The sequence below is a fragment of the Stenella coeruleoalba genome (assembly GCF_951394435.1).
Source record: "Stenella coeruleoalba genome assembly, chromosome: 2".
Lineage (NCBI taxonomy): Eukaryota > Metazoa > Chordata > Mammalia > Artiodactyla > Delphinidae > Stenella > Stenella coeruleoalba.
In genome coordinates this window covers 11,405,349-11,427,404 of record NC_137147.1, presented here as the reverse complement: position 1 = coordinate 11,427,404, position 22,056 = coordinate 11,405,349, and the positions used below count along the sequence as shown (strand labels likewise).

The 22,056-nt window shown below is 48.7% G+C and overlaps 1 protein-coding gene across 8 annotated transcripts in view; it reads left to right on the top strand.

Annotated features, from left to right (window-relative positions):
• The window catches only part of SLC24A4 (solute carrier family 24 member 4), a 181,445-nt gene extending 160,688 nt beyond the window's left edge, over positions 1–20,757 (top strand). For 5 of the 8 annotated variants that reach the window (XM_079912848.1, XM_079912847.1, XM_079912849.1 and 2 more), the window contains 3 exons: positions 4,723–4,889; positions 9,314–9,428; positions 13,679–14,153. In XM_079912848.1, coding sequence (XP_079768974.1) covers positions 4,723–4,889; positions 9,314–9,428; positions 13,679–14,124 — 728 coding nt within the window. In that variant the 3' untranslated portion in view covers positions 14,125–14,153. Of the gene's footprint in view, positions 1–4,722; positions 4,890–9,313; positions 9,429–13,678; positions 14,154–14,216; positions 14,283–15,464 lie in introns of those variants that run through there. The other 3 variants (XM_079912852.1, XM_079912851.1, XM_079912850.1) reach the window with 1 other exon arrangement.
• The last annotated feature ends 1,299 nt before the right edge of the window (positions 20,758–22,056 follow it).

The following is a 22,056-nucleotide window of genomic DNA, read 5'->3' as shown; positions in this document are numbered from 1 at the left end:
AGTGTGTAGAAATACAACTGAATTTTGCATATTGATCTTGTATCTTGCAGCTTGGCTGAATTTGTTTCTTAGTTCTAACAGTTTGTGTGTGTGTGTGTGTGTGTGTGTGTGTATTCCTTAGAATGTTCTCTATACAAGATCATACCATCTACAAATAGGGATAGTTTTATGTCTTCCTTTACAATCTGAATGACGTTTACTTATTTTCCTTGTCTACTGTTCCTGGCTCAAACCTCCAAAACAATGTTGAATAGAAATGATAAGAGCAGATATCCTCATCTTGTTGAAGGCTTTCAGCCTTTCACCATTAAGTATGATGTTAGCTGTGGGGTTTTTATAGATGCCCTTTATCAGGCTAAGGAAATTTTCTATTCCTAGTTTGTTAAGCGTGTTGGATTTTGTCAAATGACTTTTTTGCCTCAATTGAGATGATCGTGCCATTTTGTCCTTTATTCTATTAATGTGGTGTATTGCATTGATTGAATTTCATATGTCAAACCAACCTTACATTCCTGGGATAAATTCCCCTTGGTCGTGGTATATAATCCTTTTTATGTGTTGCTGGATTCAGTTTGCCAGAATTGTGTTAAGGATTTTTGCATTCGTATTCATAAGGGATATTGGCCTGTAGTGTTGTTTTCTCTTGATGTCTGGGTTTGGTATCAGGGTATTACTGGCTTCATAGAGCAAATCGGGAAATGTTCCCTCCTTCTTCATCTTTTGGAAGAGTTTTATGAAGGACTCATGCTAATTCTTCTTTAAATATTCGGTGGAAATACCCATGAAACCATCGGGTCCTGGCTTTACTTTAAAGGAAGCTTTTCCGATTACTGTTTCAGTCTCTTGTTATATGTCTATTCAGATTTTCTATCTCTTTTTGAATCACTTTTTGTAGTTTCTGTCTTTGTGGGATTTTTCTGTTTCACGTAGGTTATCTAATTTGTTGGCACACTGTTGTTCATAGTATTCCTTAATAATTCTTTTCATTTCTGTAAGGTCCTTAGTGGAGTCCCTCTTTCGTTCCTGATGTTAGTAATCTGAGTCTTCTCACTTTTTTTCTTGGTCAGTCTAGCTAAAGTTTTGTCAATTTTGTTGATCTTTTTAAGAACCAACTTTTAGTTTACTTGATTCTGGGTTTGGTTTTGTTTTTCTATGTCACTTACTTCTACTTCAATCTTGATTATTTTCTTTCTACTTTTTTTGAACTTAATTGGCTCTTTTCGTCTCTTAGGGTAGAAAGTTAGGTCACTGATTTAAGTTCTTTCCTCCTTTTTAATATAGGAATTTACAGCTGTAAATTTCTCTCTATGCACTGCTTTCACTGCATTCCATAAGTTTTGGTATGTTATGTTTTCATTTTCTTTCATCTGAAAGTATTTTCTCATTTCCCTTGTGATTTCTTCTCTGACCCATTGGTTGTTTAGGAATGTGCTATTTAATATCTACATATTTGTAAATCTTCCAGTTTTCCTTCTGTTACTGCTCTCTAATTTCTTTCCAATGTGGAATGGTTGTAGAATATACTTTGCATGATTGAAATCCGTTTAAATTTATTGGTGCTTGTTTTATGACCTAACATATTGCCTATCCTGTAGAATGTTCCATGTGAACTTGAAAAGAAGGTATATTCTTCTTGAATGTATATATTAATGTTTTTCATCAGATTCGGAAAGTTTTTGAGCGTGAGTTCTTCAAGTATTCTTCCTGCCCCTTTTTCTCTCTCCTCTCTTTCTGATACTCCCGTTATGCATATGTTGGCATGTTGGGTGGTGTGCCACAGGTCTTTGAGGCACGGTTCGTTTTTATTTACTCTTTTTCTGTTCCTGGCACTAGATAATCTCAGTTCACTTATCTCCAAGGTCACTTCTTCCTTTTCAGATTTGCTATTGAGCCCCTCTAGTAAAATTTTCATTTTAGTTATTGCACTTCTCAATTCCAGAATTTCTGTCAGCTCTTTTTTTGTAAGTTTTACTTCTTTATTGATACTCTGATGAGAAATCATTCTCATGCTTCCCTTTTGTTTTTGAGACCTTTTTAAAACTTCTTTGTGCATATTTAAAAATAGATGATTTAGGGGCTTCCCTGGTGGCGCAGTGGTTGAGAGTCCACCTGCCAATGCAGGGGACACGGGTTCGTGCCCCATCCGGGAAGATCCCACATGCCGCGGAGCGGCTGGGCCCATGAGCCATGGCCGCTGAGCCTGCGCGTCCGGAGCCTGTGCTCCACAGCGGGAGAGGCCACAGGAGTGAGAGGCCCGCGTACCACAAAAAAAAAAAAAGCTGATTTAAAGCCTTTGTCCAGTAAATCCAATATCTGGAATTCCTCAGAGATGGTTTCTATTAACTGCTTTTTTTCCATGTATAAGCCTTACTTTCTTGTTTCCGTGCATGTCTTGTCATTTTTGTGGTTGAAACTGGACATTTAAAATAATATGTTTATTAATCTTTTCCTCTCTTTATGAATTGTTAAATAAAAATACCAATGAAAAACTTAAAAATAAATAAATAAAATAATATAATGTGGAATAAGAAGAAGAAGAAGGAATCACATCCTTCCCCTTTCCCAGGACTATTTGTTGTTGCTTTATTGTTGTTGTTGTTTGTTTGGTGACTTTTCTAATTCTGTAAAATCTATATTCTTTGTTGCCTGACCACTGAAATATCCGTGAGGTTAGCCTAAGGCCATCTAATGATTGCACAGAGATTTCTTCAGATGCCTGGGTGAAGCGAGTGTCCCAGTCTTCGCTGATGGGCTCTGTGTGCGTTTGGGGGCACACCGTTAACACCCAGGCAGGCAGTTTACAACTCCACCTTGGCCTTTACTTCTTGTTTTCTCCGAGTCTCAGTTTTAGGCAGAAGTGAAAGCTTAGGACGTTCTCAAGTCTTTCCTGAGCCTGAAAATAACCCTGGGAACAGCCCTACGCGTGCTCATGGACTTTCAGCTTCCCAGAACTATGTGGGAGCTTTTCCAGGCCCTCTATGGATATCTCACTACCAGCTTTTCCTCTTAAGCTTTTTCATTAACCTATTGTTTGTCCAGCACCTCAGGCTGCACAGTTTTCCACAAGTGCCCCTGACTGTTTTCAACAGTGCCCTCAAGGAAAAGGCTTTTCATACTGGGTGAGCTCGGATTCAGGTAAAACAAAGACAGCCTTGAAAGTGGGGTCTTCCAGGAAACCAGCAGACAGGGCAGATAATGCCAGTCCTCTGGGAGTGGACTTGGAAGGCGCTCTAATCCTGTCCTACCCTTTCTGGTGGATGCCAGGCTACTGGTTTTTCAAGGCTACTCCAAAGCTGATGAAAGGGAATGAAAACAGGGCAAGTTAAAATTCTATATAAAGTTCACTGTTCTTACTAATACCCAGCCAATTTTCTTAAATAAACACTCCCTGGATTGCTACAAGGCTTTGGTTAATGTCCAGAGTTCTAAAACAAGTTGAGGGGCTTTCCTGGTGGCTCAGTGGTTAAGAATCCGCCTGCCAATGCAGGGGACACGGGTTCGAGCCCTGGTCCGGGAAGATCCCACATGCCGTGGAGCAACTAAGCCCGTGCGCCGCAACTACTGAGCCCGCGCTCTAGAGCCCGCGAGCCACAACTACTGAGCCCACGTGCCACAACTACTGAAGCCCGCGCACCTAGAGCCCGTGCTCTGCAACAAGAGAAGCCACCGCAATGAGAAGCCCGTGCACCGCAACGAAGAGTAGCCCCTGCTCACCGCAACTAGAGGAAGCCCATGCGTAGCAACAAAGACCCAACACAGCCAAGAATAAATAAATACATTTTAAAATAAATAAAATAAAACAAGTTGACTCTGACCATTTTTGCTAGTGTTCTCATTGCTTTTATGGAGGAGAGAATTTTCAGAGGTCCCTCCTCCACCATTTCATTGGCATCACCCACAAGCCTATTTTGAGCTTGCATGTGCTCCAAATACCCAGTGGCTTATTAAGGACACTATGCTTGCACTCAGTGGCTTTTGAGGCCACTTCTCCTCTGTTAATTGTTTGCAGATTCCCTTGGTAGGGGCCAGCGAGGTCATGCCTGCCAGCAGGACACCACATTTTAGTCTTGCATCTGCCACTGGCTATGTGACCTTGGAGCAAAGGAGCTGAGAGTTCCAGAGCACCTGCTGTGCCAGGCTCTTTGCGCTGGCTGTTTTACGTGCATTGTATCATGTCATTTTTGCAAGAACCAAGAAAGAGATAATGTTCCCATTTAACAGGTGAAGAAACTACTAAGATGCAAAATGCTTAGCACTATGCCTGCTACACATAGCAAATATTCCCTGCATCAACTATTGTGCTGTTGTTACTTACAGCTGTTCTTGTCAGAGGAGGAAGTGGAGTTGAGAGGATTGCTCAGGGTCATTTGAATTCCAGCCCAGGTCTGACTCCAAAGCCTAGCCGTGTATTCTGCATCCCCATTCCAGCTGCCCTGTGCAAATCTGTTTCAGCTCTGGGTCTCACTTTCCTCATCCTGTCAAGTAAAGGATTTGGACTGACAGAGGTTATTCAGTCAACAAACACTTAACTGTCTTGCTAAGATCGCTTCCAGGTTGACAGTATGAAGGTGTGTGATACTGTGAAGTCCGTTGCTAGGAGTCACATTCGTAGCATTCTCTTGTTTGGCTTGAAAAGATAAACCGACGGGTAGACTGGCAGGTGTGTAACCCAGTGTGTGTTTCTCTCCTCCTCCCTTCTGGCTCCGCCCCATCCCTCTGCAGAGGCAAGAGGGGACAAAGCCAAGTGGGTGTTGACCTGGCCACTCATCTTCCTTCTGTGCGTCACCATCCCCAACTGTAGCAAGCCCCGCTGGGAGAAGTTCTTCATGCTCACCTTCGCCCTTGCCACGCTGTGGATCGCTGTCTTCTCCTACCTGATGGTGTGGCTGGTGAGTGACAGAAGTGGGGGTGGGCCGTACGGACAGCTCCTGCCTGGCGCCTGCCGGCGGTGGGAGAGCTGGTGTCAAGAGCACGCTCGACGCTGCTGTGCCACCTTCGGCAAGTCGCCTACCTTAACAGACCTTGGCTTATTTCTCAGTAGGAAGGGGTTTCAGCAGAAGTGTGCGGTGCTGTGCTGTGCATCAGGGACACCCAGATGGACGCGGCATGGTCCGTGGTGGCCGTAGGAGGCAGATGAACCTGCACACGAACAGCCTGGGACACGCCGCTCTGGTGTGATGGGAAGAGGGGTGGTGGGGAGTCTCTGTATGAAGCCCTGGAGGGCTAATCCCTAGGCTCCCTTCCTTTTCAGTATCCATAGGGGAATGTGATGGAGACTGGAGTCAATGGGAGACAAACACAAGGCAGCCCTTTCCATGCCGCCTGCCAGGACATGCTCCTGTCCCCTTTCTATGTCCAGGCACAGATATAAACTTTAGGTAGACTCTTCTAGTCCTCATAACAACCCGATGGGGTAAGCAGTTTTATTATGCCAGCTTTACAGATGAGCAAACTCAGGCCTAGAGACTCAGTCATTTGCCCAGTTAGTTACACAATTAGCAACTATTGCACAATTAGTCACACAGCTAGTAAGTTCTAGAGTTGGGGTTAGAACCTGGGTATTGGTCTCCAGAGTCCAGGATCTCAACCAGTCTCCTGAACGGCCTCTCAGGTTGTTACTGGAATCTTCAGGTGCCATTTGGACTAAAGATTTTCAGACAGAGAGGCTTTGGCGTAGCTGGTCTGGCCACACCTGACAGCTCCCTGGAAAAACCTTTCGCTGGCTGGGCAGGGCCAAGCAGGAGCCCCTTCCGCCTCGCTCTGCATCACCCTGTGGGGCCCCTCCTCTTCCCCTCCCCTCCCCTCACGGGGGGGGGGGGCGGTGGGGAGCCCGGGAACAAGGAGAGAAATAGGTACAGGACCTCTGCCTTTCTATTGGGAAGCGCACCTGTCAGCCACTCACGCCTCAGTGGCATGCATGTAGCCACTTCACTCTCGTCCTAACACCTGATGTCCCCACACACCTAACACACAGGGCAAGGTTGTCTTGGTTTCAGAGACACAGGGGCCCCCTTTCCCTTAACCCCAGGGAAGCAGTTTGGTGGGGAAAGAAGAGCTGTGGGGTCACATGGGAATGGATGTGAATCCTGCTTCTCCCCCTGTGAGCCGTGAAACCTGGGTAGGTGACTCAGCTTCCATTAGCCATGGTCGCCCCCTCTACGAAATGGACTGGTTATTGGGAGAATGGAAGGTCTCCGTTCAGGCATCAGGTCTGAGCTTGCAGCATAGCAAATTGATCATAACTAAATTTCAGCCATGTTCACCATGAGATGCAGCCAACACTGTTTCCACGCTTGTTCAGATAGAGGTTTAAATCCCCTTAGATGCTGGTGTGTGTGTGTGCGTGTGCGCATGTGTGTATGTGTGCACATGTGTGCGGGCGTGCACGTGTGTGTGTGCGCACTGCGTGTGTGTGCACATGTCTGTGCGTGTGTGTGCGCGTGTGTGTTTAGGAAGAAGAGTTGGAAGTAGCTACTATCTAAACCCCCCAGAAAAGGATGGCAATCAGACATAATGAAAACTGGCCTCAAAATGAACTGAATTTGCAAACTTAAATTTTTCTGAATAGGGTTAAAGGTCAGCCCCTCTTCACATTTGATAAAAGAGTCCAGCGATTTCTCTTACTAAAGTGCATTCCCCAAACGACACTGCTAGTGAAAAAAGTATTTCGTGACATTTGAGTGGGTGTGAAAATTAGGGAAGATCAAATTAATGACTGTTTGAAATTTGTTTCTTCTCTAATTAATGAAAACAACAGTATTATGAAATCAGTTCTACTCATTAGCAGTGAGGTAGGACATCTAATAACACTCCCATCCCCCCGACCTTGACTTACAAACCCCGCTCTCACCTCTTAAAGCAGACCCTTGGCAGTGGCTTGGCGGGAGATACAGGAACCACCTTGCTGGGGCGCTCTTACCTGCGGTTTTGAACTTCAGCTAGCCTCAGTTTGAGGTGATTGAATGGCCTCCACAGTAGAAAATGGTAAAGACGACAGTGCCACATTAGCCTGATTTCCACTGAAGAAAGATGTGCCTGCCTGGGGGCCATGCTCTTACTTTCCTCATGTCCTGATGGGGGCACCAGGGAGCAGTGACGTCTCACCTGCCCACACCCTACCCCAGCCACCCTTCACATCTCTCACCCCCAACGCTTTGCGGAAAACGACTCTTGAGTGTCAGTGTCAAAAGGGAGAGACCTCCAAAATGGGTCATCCTGTCCAGCACCTTTGCCCTACTGGGGAGGTGAAAACCAAAGAGGAGGCGTGACTTCCACAAGGTCAACCAGATGGTCAGCGCAGCTCTGGACTCGCCTCTGCTTCCCTTTCTGAAGCCCAAGCATCAGGAGGGCTCCGAGAGCCCAGGGCTGGAGTCCAAGGCAAAGCCACCCTCACGTAGCATCTCTGGTCCTGAACACTTGGAGAGTGTACGCACACACACGAAACCTTCCTTCTGTCCTTCCAGCCCCCGGCTTCTTAGCCATGTAGTTCAGTAATTTAAGAAAAAAAAAAGGAAGCATCCCCAGTATTGCCACAGCCCGGGCAGTCTTGTGGAGACCTCCTTCATGGCCAGCATGGGTTAAGCATTGATGGATCGAACCGCTGTGTGGTTTTGGTGTCTTCAGTGTCTCTCTTCTTTCACAGCCCAGGGCAGCCCAGTCACCGCACCTGGTGATGCTGAGCTGAGCACTGTTTTGAGGGTAGAGCATCTTCAAACCCATCTGCAAAGCTTTGTCCTAGGAGGGATATCATTTTAGTCCATGAGCTCTGACTACATGCCAGGGCTGAGCTTTGCCCTTAGAAAGCACACTTCATCTGGGTCTGATCACCCTAATTTTCTCTGCCCCCATAGATTGCAAGACGAGTGATTGAAAGAGAAAGGAAACATACACCTATGAATGTCTTGCACAGACCAGGCACTGTCACCTCATATTTTCTCACTTAATCCTCATTTAAAAGTCCATTTTACAGATGAGGGAGCTGAGGCTCAGAGAAGCAAACCAGCTTATCCTAAGTCATCCAACCATTTGCTGGGATTGGAGCCATCAGCCAAGAGGCGAACAACCCTAAGAGATGCCACTGTTCCCGTTTTCTAGATGGGGAGGTGAGCCAGGACTAGTGGGCGTTTTGAATGGGGTCCAAGTACTTTCTAGGGCTTTCCATCTGGCTGCTGCTCAGGGCCCAACCACCTCCCAAGTGTCAGGCATTTATTAGAGGACTGTGTGACCATGCCTCAAGGTCCTTAAAAGCCTGCGAATCCTTTGATCCAGCAGGTCTATTTCTTGGAACTTATGCTAAGGATATAGTAAGATGAGATCCCAGAGAAGTTCACACAAGATAGCATGACGGCGAGGTTGGAGCACAGGCTTCAGAGTTGGAAAGACTTGGCCTGGGATCGCTGCTCTACCGCTCACCGGCTTCATGCCCACCAGCACTGTAACTTAACCTCTCTGATCCTCATTTCCCTGGGCATAATAACGGTGCCTCTCTCACCAGTGTGTGGTGAATAATAAAGAGTACCTGAGATTGTGAAAGTGAAACACCTGGAGAGGATCTGGTACACAGTAGGTGCTCATTAAATGTTACTCGTTACCATACAGTGATATTGTAAGAGCAAAAACAGAAACCACTTCCATATTCACCAGTGACGGGTTGGTGAAAACTTTAAAGCCATGCAATGGAATCCATGCATCAGTTTAAAATAATGTTATAGATGAGTATTTGAGTTGGAAAGATATTCACAATGTATTATTACGTGTAATAAATAGCTGCAAAATATAGGTCGGTGCTATAATCTGATTTTATTTTTTTCTAATATACACACCAAAAAGAAGGTCAAGGTGTATTCTAAAGCTGGGGTTTTCAAATGTGATTCCCAGACCAGCAGCCTCAGGGTCCCAACCACCTGGGAACTTGCTAGGAATGCAGATTCCTGGGCTTCAACCCAGACCTCCTGAATCAGAAACTCTGGGGGTGGGACCTGGAAATCTTACTTTAACCAGCTCACCAGAGAATTACCTACATGTTCAAATTTGAGAATCATGGGCTGATGCAAAGTGTTAATAGTGATTGTCTGAGGGTATTGAGAAATGGTAGGTGATTTTTACTTTATTTTCTAAACTTTTTAAAACAGTAAACACGTATTACGTAATCTGGAAAAAAGAACACGCAAAAGATGGTTTTAAAATAAAACCGTATTCCAGGTTTTTCTATTGGATATAGCAGTACTGTGTGTAAGTTAAAAACACTCAGATATAAGCACATTTTCCAGGGCTGCTCCTCTGTGAGTTGATATTTCCCCCGACTCTTCTGCAGGTGACTATTATTGGATACACCCTTGGAATCCCTGATGTCATCATGGGCATTACTTTCCTTGCAGCAGGCACAAGCGTTCCAGACTGCATGGCCAGCTTGATTGTGACGAGACAAGGTATGGATCACGCCTCAGCCCTGACGGCAGTCAGCATCACCATGCGGGCCCCTACCCCCAGCCCGAGTTACAGTTCGTGGCTCTCATGACTTGGCAGTCGTTACATCCTGCTATGAAGGAAACTGTGACAACAGGGAAGCATCATGTATTAGATTCCATCCATGGAGAGAGTACTACCAAGATCAACTCCTCCAGACCTCTAGAAGCATTTGTGTGGAGCTGTATAAAAACGGACTTGTTCTGGGAGTTCCCTGGTGGCCTAGTGGTTAGGGTTCCAGGCTTTCACTGCTGGAACTGAGACCCCACGAGCTGCGCCACGTGGCCAAAGAAAGAAAAAAAAAAGGATGAACTTGTTCCGGCATCACCAATGTGAGATTGAGCAGAGCTGGAGCCCAGACTTTTTTTTTTTTTCTTTTTTCTTTTTTTTTTTTTTCTTTTTTCTTTTTTTTTTTTTTTTGCAGTATGCTGGCCTCTCACTGTTATGGTCTCTCCCGTTGCGGAGCACAGGCTCCGGACGCGCAGGCTCAGCGGCCATGGCTCATGGGCCGGACTCTCAACCACTGCGCCACCAGGGAAGCCCGAGCCCAGACTTTTTATAGCAAATGCAATAGTAATGAGAAATGTTCTGGTCCTGGGAAAGCCAAGCGGGGATATCCTGTATCTCCAACTATTTTCCAATTCTCCTTCAGAATTCTAGACCTTATGTAACGTTATGGTTTGCTTGGCGGTTTTTCTTTGGAGCTAAGTGCCATGGGGTAAGCAAGGTGAGGAATACCGGTATGCTCTTTGATGGCAGAACAAAAGAGCTGTAAAGAGCCAGCCTTCCTTTACCGCTCCCTTTCTACCCGTGAGATAGCGTCCAAGCCCGGACCGCCACAGATCGTCCTCTGTGGATGGAAATTTGAAAGTATGGGGGGCAGGATGGGCGAATAATGGAGTGGAATCTCAGAGGAGACAGGAGAGGAGAGCAGTGTCCAGAGAGAAACTTGGTTTGGAAAGAAGGAAAACGTTTTATTTCTTCAAGATAAAAGAAAGGGTTGATTAGTTGGTCAGTCAGTCCTGAGAAAACACGAATTGAGGGGAAGGGAAGGGTGGGGGTATGTGTGGCAGTAGGCTGGAGCCCTTGTGGAGAATGGGGACAGTTGGGGACAGCAGCTGAAGGGTTTGGAATTGAATTGAGTGACCTTTGAGGTGAGTGTATTCATTTCCCAGGGCTGTCATAACAAAAGTACCCCAACTGGGTGGCTTAAAACAACAGAAATGGATTCTCTCACAGTTCTGGAGCACAGAAGTCCAAAATCAAGATGGCGGCAGGACCATACTCTCTCTGAAGGTTCTAGGGAGGATCCTTGCTTGTTCTCTCCCAGCTTTGGGTGGTTGCCAGGAATCCTTGGCTTGTGGCTGCATCCGTCCAGTCTCTGCCTGTGTCTTCCTGTGGTATAATTCCCTCTGTGTGTGTTTGTCCAAACTTCCTGCTTCTTATAAGGACACCAGTCATTGGATTAGGTCCCACCCTAGTTTATTATGACCTCATTTTAACTGGATCACATCTGCAAAGACTTTATTTGCAAATAAGGTCACATTCACAGGTTTCGGGTGGACACGAGGGCTGGGCACTATTCAACCCAGTACAATGAGTAAAAGGAAAGCCGATGAGCGCCTAGGGCCTGGCCGATGTTCAGTGACGTGAATTTGGGAGGGATTCCGGCATGAATTTGAAGTCATACCAGCTCCAACAGCACACGGATGAGAGATCACAAGTTCATCCAGAGCTGGGGTTGGCTGGGTGGACACAATGGAAGGTCAAGGAGGCAAAAGAATGTCCCATGTAAACAGCTGGCCTTGGAGTCCAAGCTAGTGGGTTGGGGGTGGGGGTCATGATACTAGAAGATTCAGGGCTTGGAGGGGAGGGTCCCAATGAGGTCAACGGGCTCTGTAGGAACAAGGACAGGTGGGGACATCATCTCAGAGTGGCTCCTGTGAGATGTAGAACGCAGAAACAGGAGGGGTGAGGCGGGGGCGGGAGTGTATAGTTGTCGTGAGGGTGATGCTGACGTGATTGGCAGAGGGTCCAGCAGACCAGGTTAAAGCCTGGACAGGTTCTTTATGGCAGGGGATACAGAAACCTCTGTTCGGAGTCCATCACACAAGGCAGGAGCCGTGCGGTGAGCTCTAACACAGAGGCTCTGCATCCTGGGCTCCCTGAAGGCTCGCAGCCCAGAGCGTGGTCCAGGCCGGCAGCATCGGCTTGAGAGAAATGCAGACTCTCAGGCCCCGTCCCAGCCCCACTGAATCAGAGTCTGCTTTTTTTAAAATAATTTTTATAACTTTATTTTTTTATTTAAATTTATTTATTTTAATTTTGGCTGCATTGGGTCCTCATTGCTGCGCACGGGCTTTCTTTTAGTTGCAGCGAGGGGGGCTACTCTTCGTTGCGGTGCACGGGCTTCTCATTGCGATGGCTTCTCTTTTTGTGGAGCACGGGCTCTAGGCGCACGGGCTTCAGTAGTTGTGGCTCGTGGGCTCTAGAGCACAGGCTCAGTAGTTGTGGCACACGGGCTTAGTTGCTCTGCGGCATGTGGGATCTTCCTGGCCCAGGGCTCGAACCCGTGTCCCCTGCATTGGCAGGCAGATTCTTTACCACTGTGCCGCCAGGGAAGCCCCCAGAGTCTGCTTTTTAGCAAGACCCCCAGTGAGTCGTGTGCTCTTAAAGTTTGAGAAGTGCTGCTGTAAGATTCCTCAGAGGGCAGTGCCTGTGCAGAGCAGTCAGTCAAACCTGAGAAGCTCTCCTCTCTCTTCTCCCAAACCTGGGCATCCTTGTGCCTCCTGACCCATCCGGCTAGTGCCTGCCTCCTCACCAGGGGCAACTAGCTGGTCCAAAACAGTTGCTGCTCATTCCTGTTTCACAAAATCCTGGGAGACTGGAAGGCAGGTTTCCCAGAGGTACTGCCCCCCGATAGGACTCAGCTGCTGAGGCTTTGAAGGCACTCAGATCAGTGCCCAGACAGGCAGGGAGGGAGCTGTGAGGCCGTTGAGGGAGGCCTTGTGTCCTGGAGGTCAGCGGATGACAGCAATAGGGCGGGAGGAAGTGGCCTGGCTATACTAGGGGGCAGGAGGTCAGATGGAGGTGAGGCAGTCGTCCGGATGCTCTTCTGAGTCTCTGCGAGCTTCTCAGCGACCAAGGCAACTTTATGGGCACAGGCCTGTGTGTTTCAGGCTTGTTCATTGCACGGACGTTTGTTTGTGGCCTGATTATGACAGTCGTGTCCATTTAGGGCTAAGGGGCCAGGTGAAAACAGGTTCAGCCCGTGTGAGTCTTATTTGTAAAAGTTTGTTTACTAACTTTTGATACCTCTCAAATTATTAAGTTCCTAAGACTGTGTGGCTTTCAAGAGACTGGACAGTGGGGCAGGAGAGGGAAGGTGGGGACACAGTCCCTCACCTCTAAGATGCTTCTAGTCTGGTTGGGGGGAAAGAGTTCACTCTTGGGAGACCACCCAGGCACAAAGCCTGATGCCCTGTCATCTGGGTCAAGGTCGTGGTGCCACCACCTGGGTCACAAGTATGCATTGAGGATGAGGCCCCTTCCCTCCCAGAGCACCTGGGAGGCTCAAATAAGAAGCACATAGTGGGTCCTCCCAAAACACCGGCTGACACCCCTGCAGGAGGAATAATGAAGGGCTCTGGATTAGTTTCCTAGGTCAGCCGTAACTACCACAAACTGGGAGACAGGAAAACAGAAACTGACTGTCCCACAGTCTTGGAGGTCAGAAGTCCGAGATCAGGGTGTCAGAAGAGTTGGTTCTTTCTGTCTGTTCAGGCCTCTCTCCTTGGCTTGCGGATGGCTGTCTTCATGTTCAGATGGAGCGCTGCCTGTGTGCATGCCTGTGCCCTAACATCCCCTCTCAATGAAAACACCAGTCATATTGGATGAGGATCCACCCTAAGGACCTCATTTTAACTTGATTACCCCGGAAAGACCCTGTCTCCAGATAAGGTCACATTCTGAGGTATTGGGGGTTAGGACCCCAACATATGAATCTTGGGGGGTCACAATTCAACCCACTACAGGCCTCACATGTAAGACTTCATGAAGGGAGTGGATCTCAGTCCTCATTAAAAGGTTTTAGAAATGTGGGGTCCATGAGGAAGGAATTCCTTTCTAAGGAATAGCACTGATGGAAATGGGAAGGAACAGGGGTTTCCAGCGACCTGCGCTTAATGCATGACATGTCGATTGTCCCCTGCAGGCCTTGGTGACATGGCGGTCTCTAACACCATAGGAAGCAACGTGTTTGACATCCTCGTGGGACTCGGCGTACCGTGGGGGCTGCAGACCATGGTTATTAATTATGGATCCACGGTAAGTTGGTCTCGCTTCCTTAGTGAGATGACGCCACGCGCTTTACAGGGAGTGATAGTGGTGTCGGCCCTGTGCCAGCCAAGGGCTGCAGGGGATGCACTGCCCCCTTCTCCTTGGCACGTTGGCAGCCACTTTGTGCAAAGGCGTCCCGAGCAGCCTGGGCAGTGCCTGCAGGAGGCAGCCTGTGTGTGCCCTGCACTCACGGGTGCTTCGGCCCCGTGTCTCTGCGCACCGGCACGCCTCTCCCCTCCTAGTTCATTTCCTCAGATGAGCAGAGACCTGGATCCATGGCCACGTGCTCACCGTGAACACCCACCTGTGGCTTCCAGATAAGGGAGGGGATGAGCCCGAGCACACTGGGCTTCCAGAACGGATGGGGGCCTGAACAGCCCAGAGGTTCAGGGCATGTGTGTTTGTTTTTCCAGGTGAAGATCAACAGCCGGGGTCTGGTCTACTCCGTGGTGTTGCTGCTGGGCTCCGTCGCTCTCACCGTGAGTTTTTGCAATTCCAGAATAGAAGCCTCACACGTACATCGTTTCCTCTGATTGTGCGCAGTCTCTGAATCCCCTCCCCCTTCCCCTTGGCAGTGAGGGGTAAAGCAGTAAAAACATAGAAATTCACAGATACCCCCAGAAACACTTTCTGCCAAGAATGTTGGCACCAAACACTGCACTTTTCCCTGAGCCACTAAGAAGTCCCTAGAGGAAGTGAGTTACGTTTCCTCTTCTTGCTGCCCGGTCTGTCTCCTCTCACTAGTGCCAACAGGAGACAAGTCCTCCCCCAGCCCATCTGAGCTGACAGGGGGACCTGATGGTCAGGTCTCAGGGCTGGCACACCGTGATACTGAGGTCTCCTCACTCCACATGCCCCAAACTGTGCTAACTCTACCTCTGCTTACTTTATTCCATCCTTACAAGCACCTGGTGATATTCTACTCTGCAGAAGTAAGCAAGGCTCAGGGGTTAAGTAACTTGCCCAAGGTCACAGGGATAGGAAATGACAAAGCTGGGATTTGAACCCACACCGGTCTGTCTCTAAGGACCCATGGCATTGCTCTGATGAGGTAACTCTGATCCAACGCTTAGGAGGCCTCAATTCAGGGATAAGAACGAAGGTTGTAAAAGGATAAGAACATAGAAAGAGGATGTGCTCCAACCCCGTCTCACACACACACACACACACACACACACACACAGACACACACACACACACACACACACACACAGACACACACACACACACACACACACCCCACACACGGTCCAGGCGGAAGTTTGCCAGACGTGGGCCAGCGGGAGCCTTGGAAGTTTTGCTGAAGAAGGCTGAGGATGCCAAGTTCTGAAGCAAAGGGAAGACCCAGTGAAAGTCCCTGGTTGTCACTAAAGAAGGCCCGGGAGGGCATCCCCAGGAAGTGGTGTACGTGCCCCGGCAGAGCCGGTGCCCTGAGGCCAGCTGCTGCGTGTGCCTGGAGTCTGCACCTTTCATTAGACAAGCATAAAGCCTGCAGGGCTCATTCTGATCAAACCAAGGATCTACCGGCAGCACCCCTCCGCTCTTGCCCACCTTTTGCAGAAAGTTCTGGGGTTCATCGTTCGTGTGTAGTTTTCCAATAAAAGTACCTTTTGTAGTATTTCTCTGCCCCCAAGCCCAACACTCACACCCTCTCCTTGCAGGTCCTCGGCATCCATCTGAACAAATGGAGGCTGGACCGGAAGCTGGGGATCTACGTGCTGGTTCTCTACGCCATCTTCTTGTGCTTCTCCATAATGATAGAGTTTAACGTCTTTACCTTTGTCAACTTGCCGATGTGCCGAGAAGACGATTAAAACGTAGCCACTGCCCCCCACGCCCGGGAGCTCTTCTGGACGCTCCGGCGCTGGCGTCCTCCTTCTCCTCCCCTCCCCCACCACGAGTCTCTCCTGCATCGGCAGCCACCGCCTGCTCTTTCATGCACCGGAAGGAAGAGCCATCGTGGTCTTTGTGTGGTCACGGGCCAGGCTGCTGGGCCTCCTCCGCCTGGGAGTTCTGCCCCCCAAAAGGCAAGATTCAGGGGGCGCTGTTTGAGCAGCTTCTCAGCCCTCTGAGCCACCAGCCGTAGGGACGTGGCATGTGTCTCCTCTTTTGGACACTTGGATCACGAGGACTTCTGTGTGCTGGTTGTCCTTCTGTCGCACTGCGGCCTTGGAAATGAGGCGGGCGGTGAACACAGGGTCTCCTGTGGCAATGCAGAATAGGAGTGTTGTTCTCAAGGGTCCCCTCTGGGCCAGAGAGTGTGGGCTCCTTGGGCAGCGTGTGCTACTAAGGGCCTGTGAATCCTGCCGGAGGCACTTACGGTTTGTTGGGAGTTTGGGGCTGTGACGGCAAGCACTCCAACCCTTTTTCTGAAAAAATTGCAAGAATGGAAACAGTTGTTCACAGCAGAAGAGAGAAAACGAGTGAATATTCTTATCACTTTCATTGATGCATTCAGAGAACGAGCAATGAAACATTAAAAATAAAATGTTAGCTATACATCTTCATACTTGAAAAATATCATTCCATACAAAGAACCTTGATGGGGACCAAAAAGGTAATGCTTATGGAAGACAAATCCTATGTATATCGTGTTGCACTGACACTAAGATGTTGGGTTTGGAACATAGAAAAGAGCGGAAGACTAACATCTAAACGGGTGCTAACTCAGAGACACAGTGGAGACGGTAGTTTACAGCCATTCATTCCAGACTTCCTGTGGCATGGGACGCACTGTCAGTTTGGGTTTGTCATTCCTTGTTAATGCTCTGCTCTCAAAACCACCCTGTTCAAAGGCCCAATTGTTTATATGCCCAACAAATTTCATAGCCTGCTGAACTGGAATGCGTGTGCCGGAAGTAATGGTTACTGACAAGAAGAGAGATTTCCTGAAAAACCACCAGTTGCTCTCTGCTGAGCTGGAGGCGAGTATGAAAACCGTAACTTGGAATTTTTTAGAGCTAAGGTTGTTGAACCTTATAGTTTGCTCCACAGGAAAGGCCAAAGATGGGAGGTTGATTCAAAAATAGATAGAAACATATTAAACAATTTCGACTGCTTCATAGCTCTCAAATATATATTAAAAAGATTTACGAACACAAACCATTCCTGGTTTCTACAAAGAAAGCACAATTCATTTTATATAGAGGTGTTCTTTTTTTATTTTTTTAACGTTTCTATTGCAAAAGGCTATCAGATTTGATGCACTTTTAATATTGGGCTGTTTTGCACAGAGGACTGTATGGGAATGCCCCATGATGCTGTGAGGAAAAGAGGCTTTTCGTGATTCACCAGTAATCGGTCATGGGTGATGAGTGTAAATCCAACAGCTTATTCTTTCCTCAGACACAGAGGTTGTGACCCGCAGTGGAATTTGTGGCTGTGCTCTTTGGGGCCTCCTGAATTTCAGAAGGAGGACGTGTTCAAGCTTACGTCCCTAAAATTCCCTTAGCATGGGCCTAAGACATGACAACTCCATCACCAGGCTTCTCTTCTGCATCCTCATCAGTGTTAAGACGTCTCTTTTCGTTTCTCTACTTAGATACTCAGTGGTCTTCTGGTTGAGGAGAAGGGCGATTTTCCTAAGAAATTAGCTAAGTGGGAGGCCAGGGAGCCCGTTGGTTCATCAGTATAAATGTCCAGATGCAGAGGGTTTCAGAGCCCTCAGGACCGCTCTGTGCCCTCATAAAATAGCAGCCTGGTCATCTCCATCTTCTCCATCTAACAGACTCATCCAGGTTTCAAACTGTGTCTGTCTCTGTTTGGCGTCTCAAAACTGCCCTGTGACGTAAGTAGGGATTACTGTCCCCATTTAACAGGAAATTTAGTCTTGGAGAGGTCAGGTGACTCTAGGTCAATGGCTAGTAAGTAGCAGAACAGGGACCAAGCTCCAGACCGCCACCTGGCTGAGCCAGTCCAGTGTGTGGCCATCCTTGGTGGGGCGAGTGTGCCTATGTCCTTGTCCTTGGGGTTGGTTGCTCCTTATTGCTTGAGTCAAAACTTCATCAAGTTTCTAATTGACATCTGGGTGCTCCAGCTCACATCCTAATATTTATCTCCAACCTGTGTCCCTATTATTTTCCAATAAAGACAAAAAAATATTTTTAGCCACAACAAGGCACAGGCTCCACGGTCCCTGATGACATCCCTGCTGGTGTTCAATTCTTTGAATCCTCGTGTAGCTTTCAGAGAACACATCCTAATCACCCACCTCTTCCTCAGCAGAACCCATTTGAGATTATAAATATGCTACAGTTGCAGTTTGAGACAAAAAATAATGTTTCGAGCGTGTAGAGCAGTCCTCCTGGCTAATTCTCTTACGACGTTAATGTGCCAATGTAACTTCCTTAAAGGATCTATGTATTTATTGTATCTAGGAAACTATATATACACTGTAGGTGCAGAATTCTCTTTTTTAACTAGATATTTTTCCATCTCAAGTTTAAAGAATTGCTTGATTAATTAGGCCTTCATTTTAAAATACTGCTTTCATCACTGCACAGGATTACTTCCTTTATTTTATCCGAAGCTAGTTAGCAGAAGGTAAAGTTACTCTGCTACAAAAATAGGCAATCTGAAAAATAAACTTAGCTCTTCGAATTGGGGGCAGAAAATGAACCACTGCCCTCAGATAGAAAACGTCTATAAAAGCAGGAGCTGGTGGTTCCTGTCCATTTCTGGTTTGGAATTTACCTTCGCCAGCCCAAGCATAGTCAGGGGGAAGGGGTGCAGTGTCTTGAGAACGCAGCCCTGGAGGAAGGTTCTGAGTCAGCTGCAGTGAGAGACTACTGTTAAGGGCAGGTCAGGGGCATCCCACCCCCATCCTTCCTGTAACCCACAGCTGCTGGCCTCTGTGTTTGTCTTCCGCGTGCACCGATCTTGTGAGTTTTCACCTGTTCATTACCTGCTCCCCCACCCCTCACGCCGCCTATTAAGGCTGTTTCTTGCTTCTCCCCGTCAATCTTCTGCCTTTACAGACCCAAGCAGCTGAAAAGGCATAACCCCCGGGGAGCCAGCTGAAACCAGATGGGCGTGCCCACCACTCCAGGGCAGCCCTGCAGACCCCGACCAAAGACCCCTTCTGGGCTGCCCAGGGTCTAGGTCCCAAGGGAAGAAACTGCCCCCTCTTCCCTTTTGACGAGGATTTGCAAGGCTCTTAGCATCAGCAGGAGACCAGCCCTCAGGGAACACCAGACTCCACAAACAGGCTGGGAATCCAGGAAGGGTGTGGGCAGCCTCTTTGGCTGACACCCTTCTTTCCTCCGGGCATTTCCCCTCCCTGAGCCCTAGGGCCCCTCCCTCTCCTTAAGGTGGGTGTGGACAGAATCGAGAGGGACTGGGAGAGGGTCACTTCCTTGCCTCCTTCCCCAGGTGTGAAATGGGCTAGCGGGGTCAAGGTCTGGAGCAGGGCAGGAGAGAAGCAGAGAGCCTCCAGCTCGGGCTGGCCCCTGTGAGCTCGTGGCCCTCCCGTCCGCCCTGATGCTGAGTGGGCCCTTAGGCCTGGGGTTGGCCTCTCACACGCCACCCTTTCCTTCTCTGGTAAGCCCTGTTCCTCCCCTGGCAGGGAAAAGATGGTTGTACAGGTATGTGACAGGCTCTCAGCAGATGCTTGTTGCTTGAATAAACAAAGAACTTGCCTGTTAGGGTGAAAATCTTCAGGAGGTGGTTCCCGAGTCCTGTGATTTAAATATTCCCAGATCCCTCTAATGCCCTCTGGACATCATTTCTGTGTGAGTCTCGGGGCGGTTAGTAGATGCGCCCAGGGCCCCTGAGATGGGCCACAGCTCAGCAACTTCGTCACCACGTGGTGCTCAGAGAAACTTCCAGAAATTTTGGAAAACGCTCTCTGGGCAGCTCTTGGGTGGCAGGAAGTCCATCATCCCCCATCCATCTCTGGACCCAATGTGGTGCCCCTGGCCCCTGCCCTTTCTATGTGGATTCACCCAGAGCATCCGGGCACCCCGCCAGCTGTGAGCCCTTACTCTCTGCAGCTGGTCACATGAGCCCCTCAAGTGCGAAGATGCTCACAGGGCCTTCTGGAAGCATACGGAAGGGGCCCCTCCAGCACTGGGTCAGTCTCCCCCACTGTGTCTGTCATGGGGGTGGTAGAACAGGAGGGTCTTTGTACGGGCCCATCCTACAAGGCAAGACACAGGTGGGACGCAGATTTCGTTACCTGGCTCGTGTAGGGCCCCTTTGCCTTGCTGCAGAGACCTGTTCCCCCAAGGGCAGTCCACAACAGTATTTTTGGCCGTGTTGGGTCTTCGTTGCGGTGTGCAGGCTTCTCATTGTGGTGGCTTCTCTTGTTGCAGAGCACAGGCTCAGGCGCGTGGGCTTCAGTAGTCGTGGCTCATGGGCTCAGTAGTTGTGGCTCGCGGGCTTAGTCGCTCCGCGGCATGTGGGATCTTCCTGGACCAGGGATCGAACCCATACCCCCTGCACTGGCAGGTGGATTCTTAACCACTGCGCCACCAGGGAAGTCCCGTAACGGTACAGATTTTTAAAAGGCTGTTGCATTTGCTTCTTAATAGGGAATACTAAATTGGGACACTAGCTTAGTATGTGCTTAACTTCAAACCTCTTAGCCAATGGGGTCAGTATTCGAAGTCACACGCTACCCAATCTCAAGGAAATCGTACCTGCATGAAATGGGGAGAAGGAGTGCTTTTCTCCCATCCTGCCACCCAGAAGGAGCTATGTTTTCCATCACAACGGGGAAGCCAGCTGGGTTGTATTAGAGCTTTGATTATTTTATGGGGATTTTTAAAAGTTCTCACTTTTCAATGACAAATGGCTCCCCAGTTCCCTTGGTCTCTGCTAAATCCTCACACACTGCTGGGGGCCAGGGGCGTGCTTGGTGTCGTCTTTTACCTGCGTGCTTCTAAGGCTTTCCAGCACCTCTTATGGTGCCAGTGTCTGGTCATCAAGGTGGCGTGTCCTCCGCACACTTCGTAGCAGGGGTTGAGAACATATCCTCTTCTAGTCTGGGAAAACATCTGCTTCCTGAACACCCTGATACAGAACCAGGGCCATGGGAGGTGGCTCTGACAGTTAGAAATGCCCACTGTACCCATGTGAAAGTCACGTCCTTGCTTGTGTGGTTTTTCCATCGTTAGATTTATGGGCCTGGGATGGGCTGCTTCTTGGTTAAAAGCCCTATGACACACACGGGCATATCCACACCTATTCCCACAGTTGCCGGAATTCAGACAGTTGCTTTTTATGCAACACGTTGGTTGGGACTTATCCACAGTAGAAGCCAATAAAGCCCTTAATCCTGGAGAAAGTATGTCCCCTCGCCACCCCACCACTGGAAAACATGCTTTTTAAACTATCGAGAAAAAGTCTGTACAGCTTTTGGTTTCTAGTCGCATGGTTTGGTCTGATCGGCCTTTGTGCATAAAGGAGGATCCCAGACAATGGAACTGTCCCTGCTCCCACCTCCAGAAGTTCCCAGATACTTGGGAGTATCCGGATGGACACGAAGTCCCCATTCAACGCAAGGAGCGAGGCCTTTGCTCCCACTGAAAATGGCTGGGAGGTGAGCCAGGCAGCTCTGTTTTTCCAAATCAAATGTTCTGGAGGGTTTTTTCTGGCCTCACCTCCAGAGGTGCCCTTCTGAGCACTCTCTCCATGTGACTGGACCTAGGCTGTTTGGGGGCCCAGTGGCCAGAGCTGTGGCTGAGCCTCTGTGGCCAGCTCTAGGGGAGCCTCGTAGGGGGTCTGCTGGCCTGGGAGACTGGGTGTCTAATTCAGAGCACACACTCCCTGGTAGAGCGCCCTCTGTATACGTCTCCTGTCCAGCGGCTGCCAGTTGCTAGGTGTCTAAATACAAAGCGAGCCTTGATTACCTAGAGAGGAAAGAGCGCTGCCAGCCAGATGGGGCCAGGCGCGCATGCAGACGCAGGAGCTGCCGAGGGAAGCGCAGGGGAGGCCTGGCACAGCCCAGGTGCCCAAGAGGCAGACTGGGCACTGTTTCCACAGGGCCATGGGATCTTCCTGGGACCCAGCAAATAGCAGGTCAATAGAACCAGAGGGCTTTCGTGCCCAGAAAGAACCCCCTTAGGAACAACCAAACCCAAAAACTTCTGAGGCTGTGACACATCACTTGAGTCCCCATGAGACAATGCCGGGATGCTAGGCTGAACGCTGCCGTCTTTGTTCATCTTCTCTAACAGGTGAAGCAGGAGCAGTGAGTTGAAAAGTTGTACATAATAAATATATTTATCCTGCTATTTATTTTTTCAATAACTG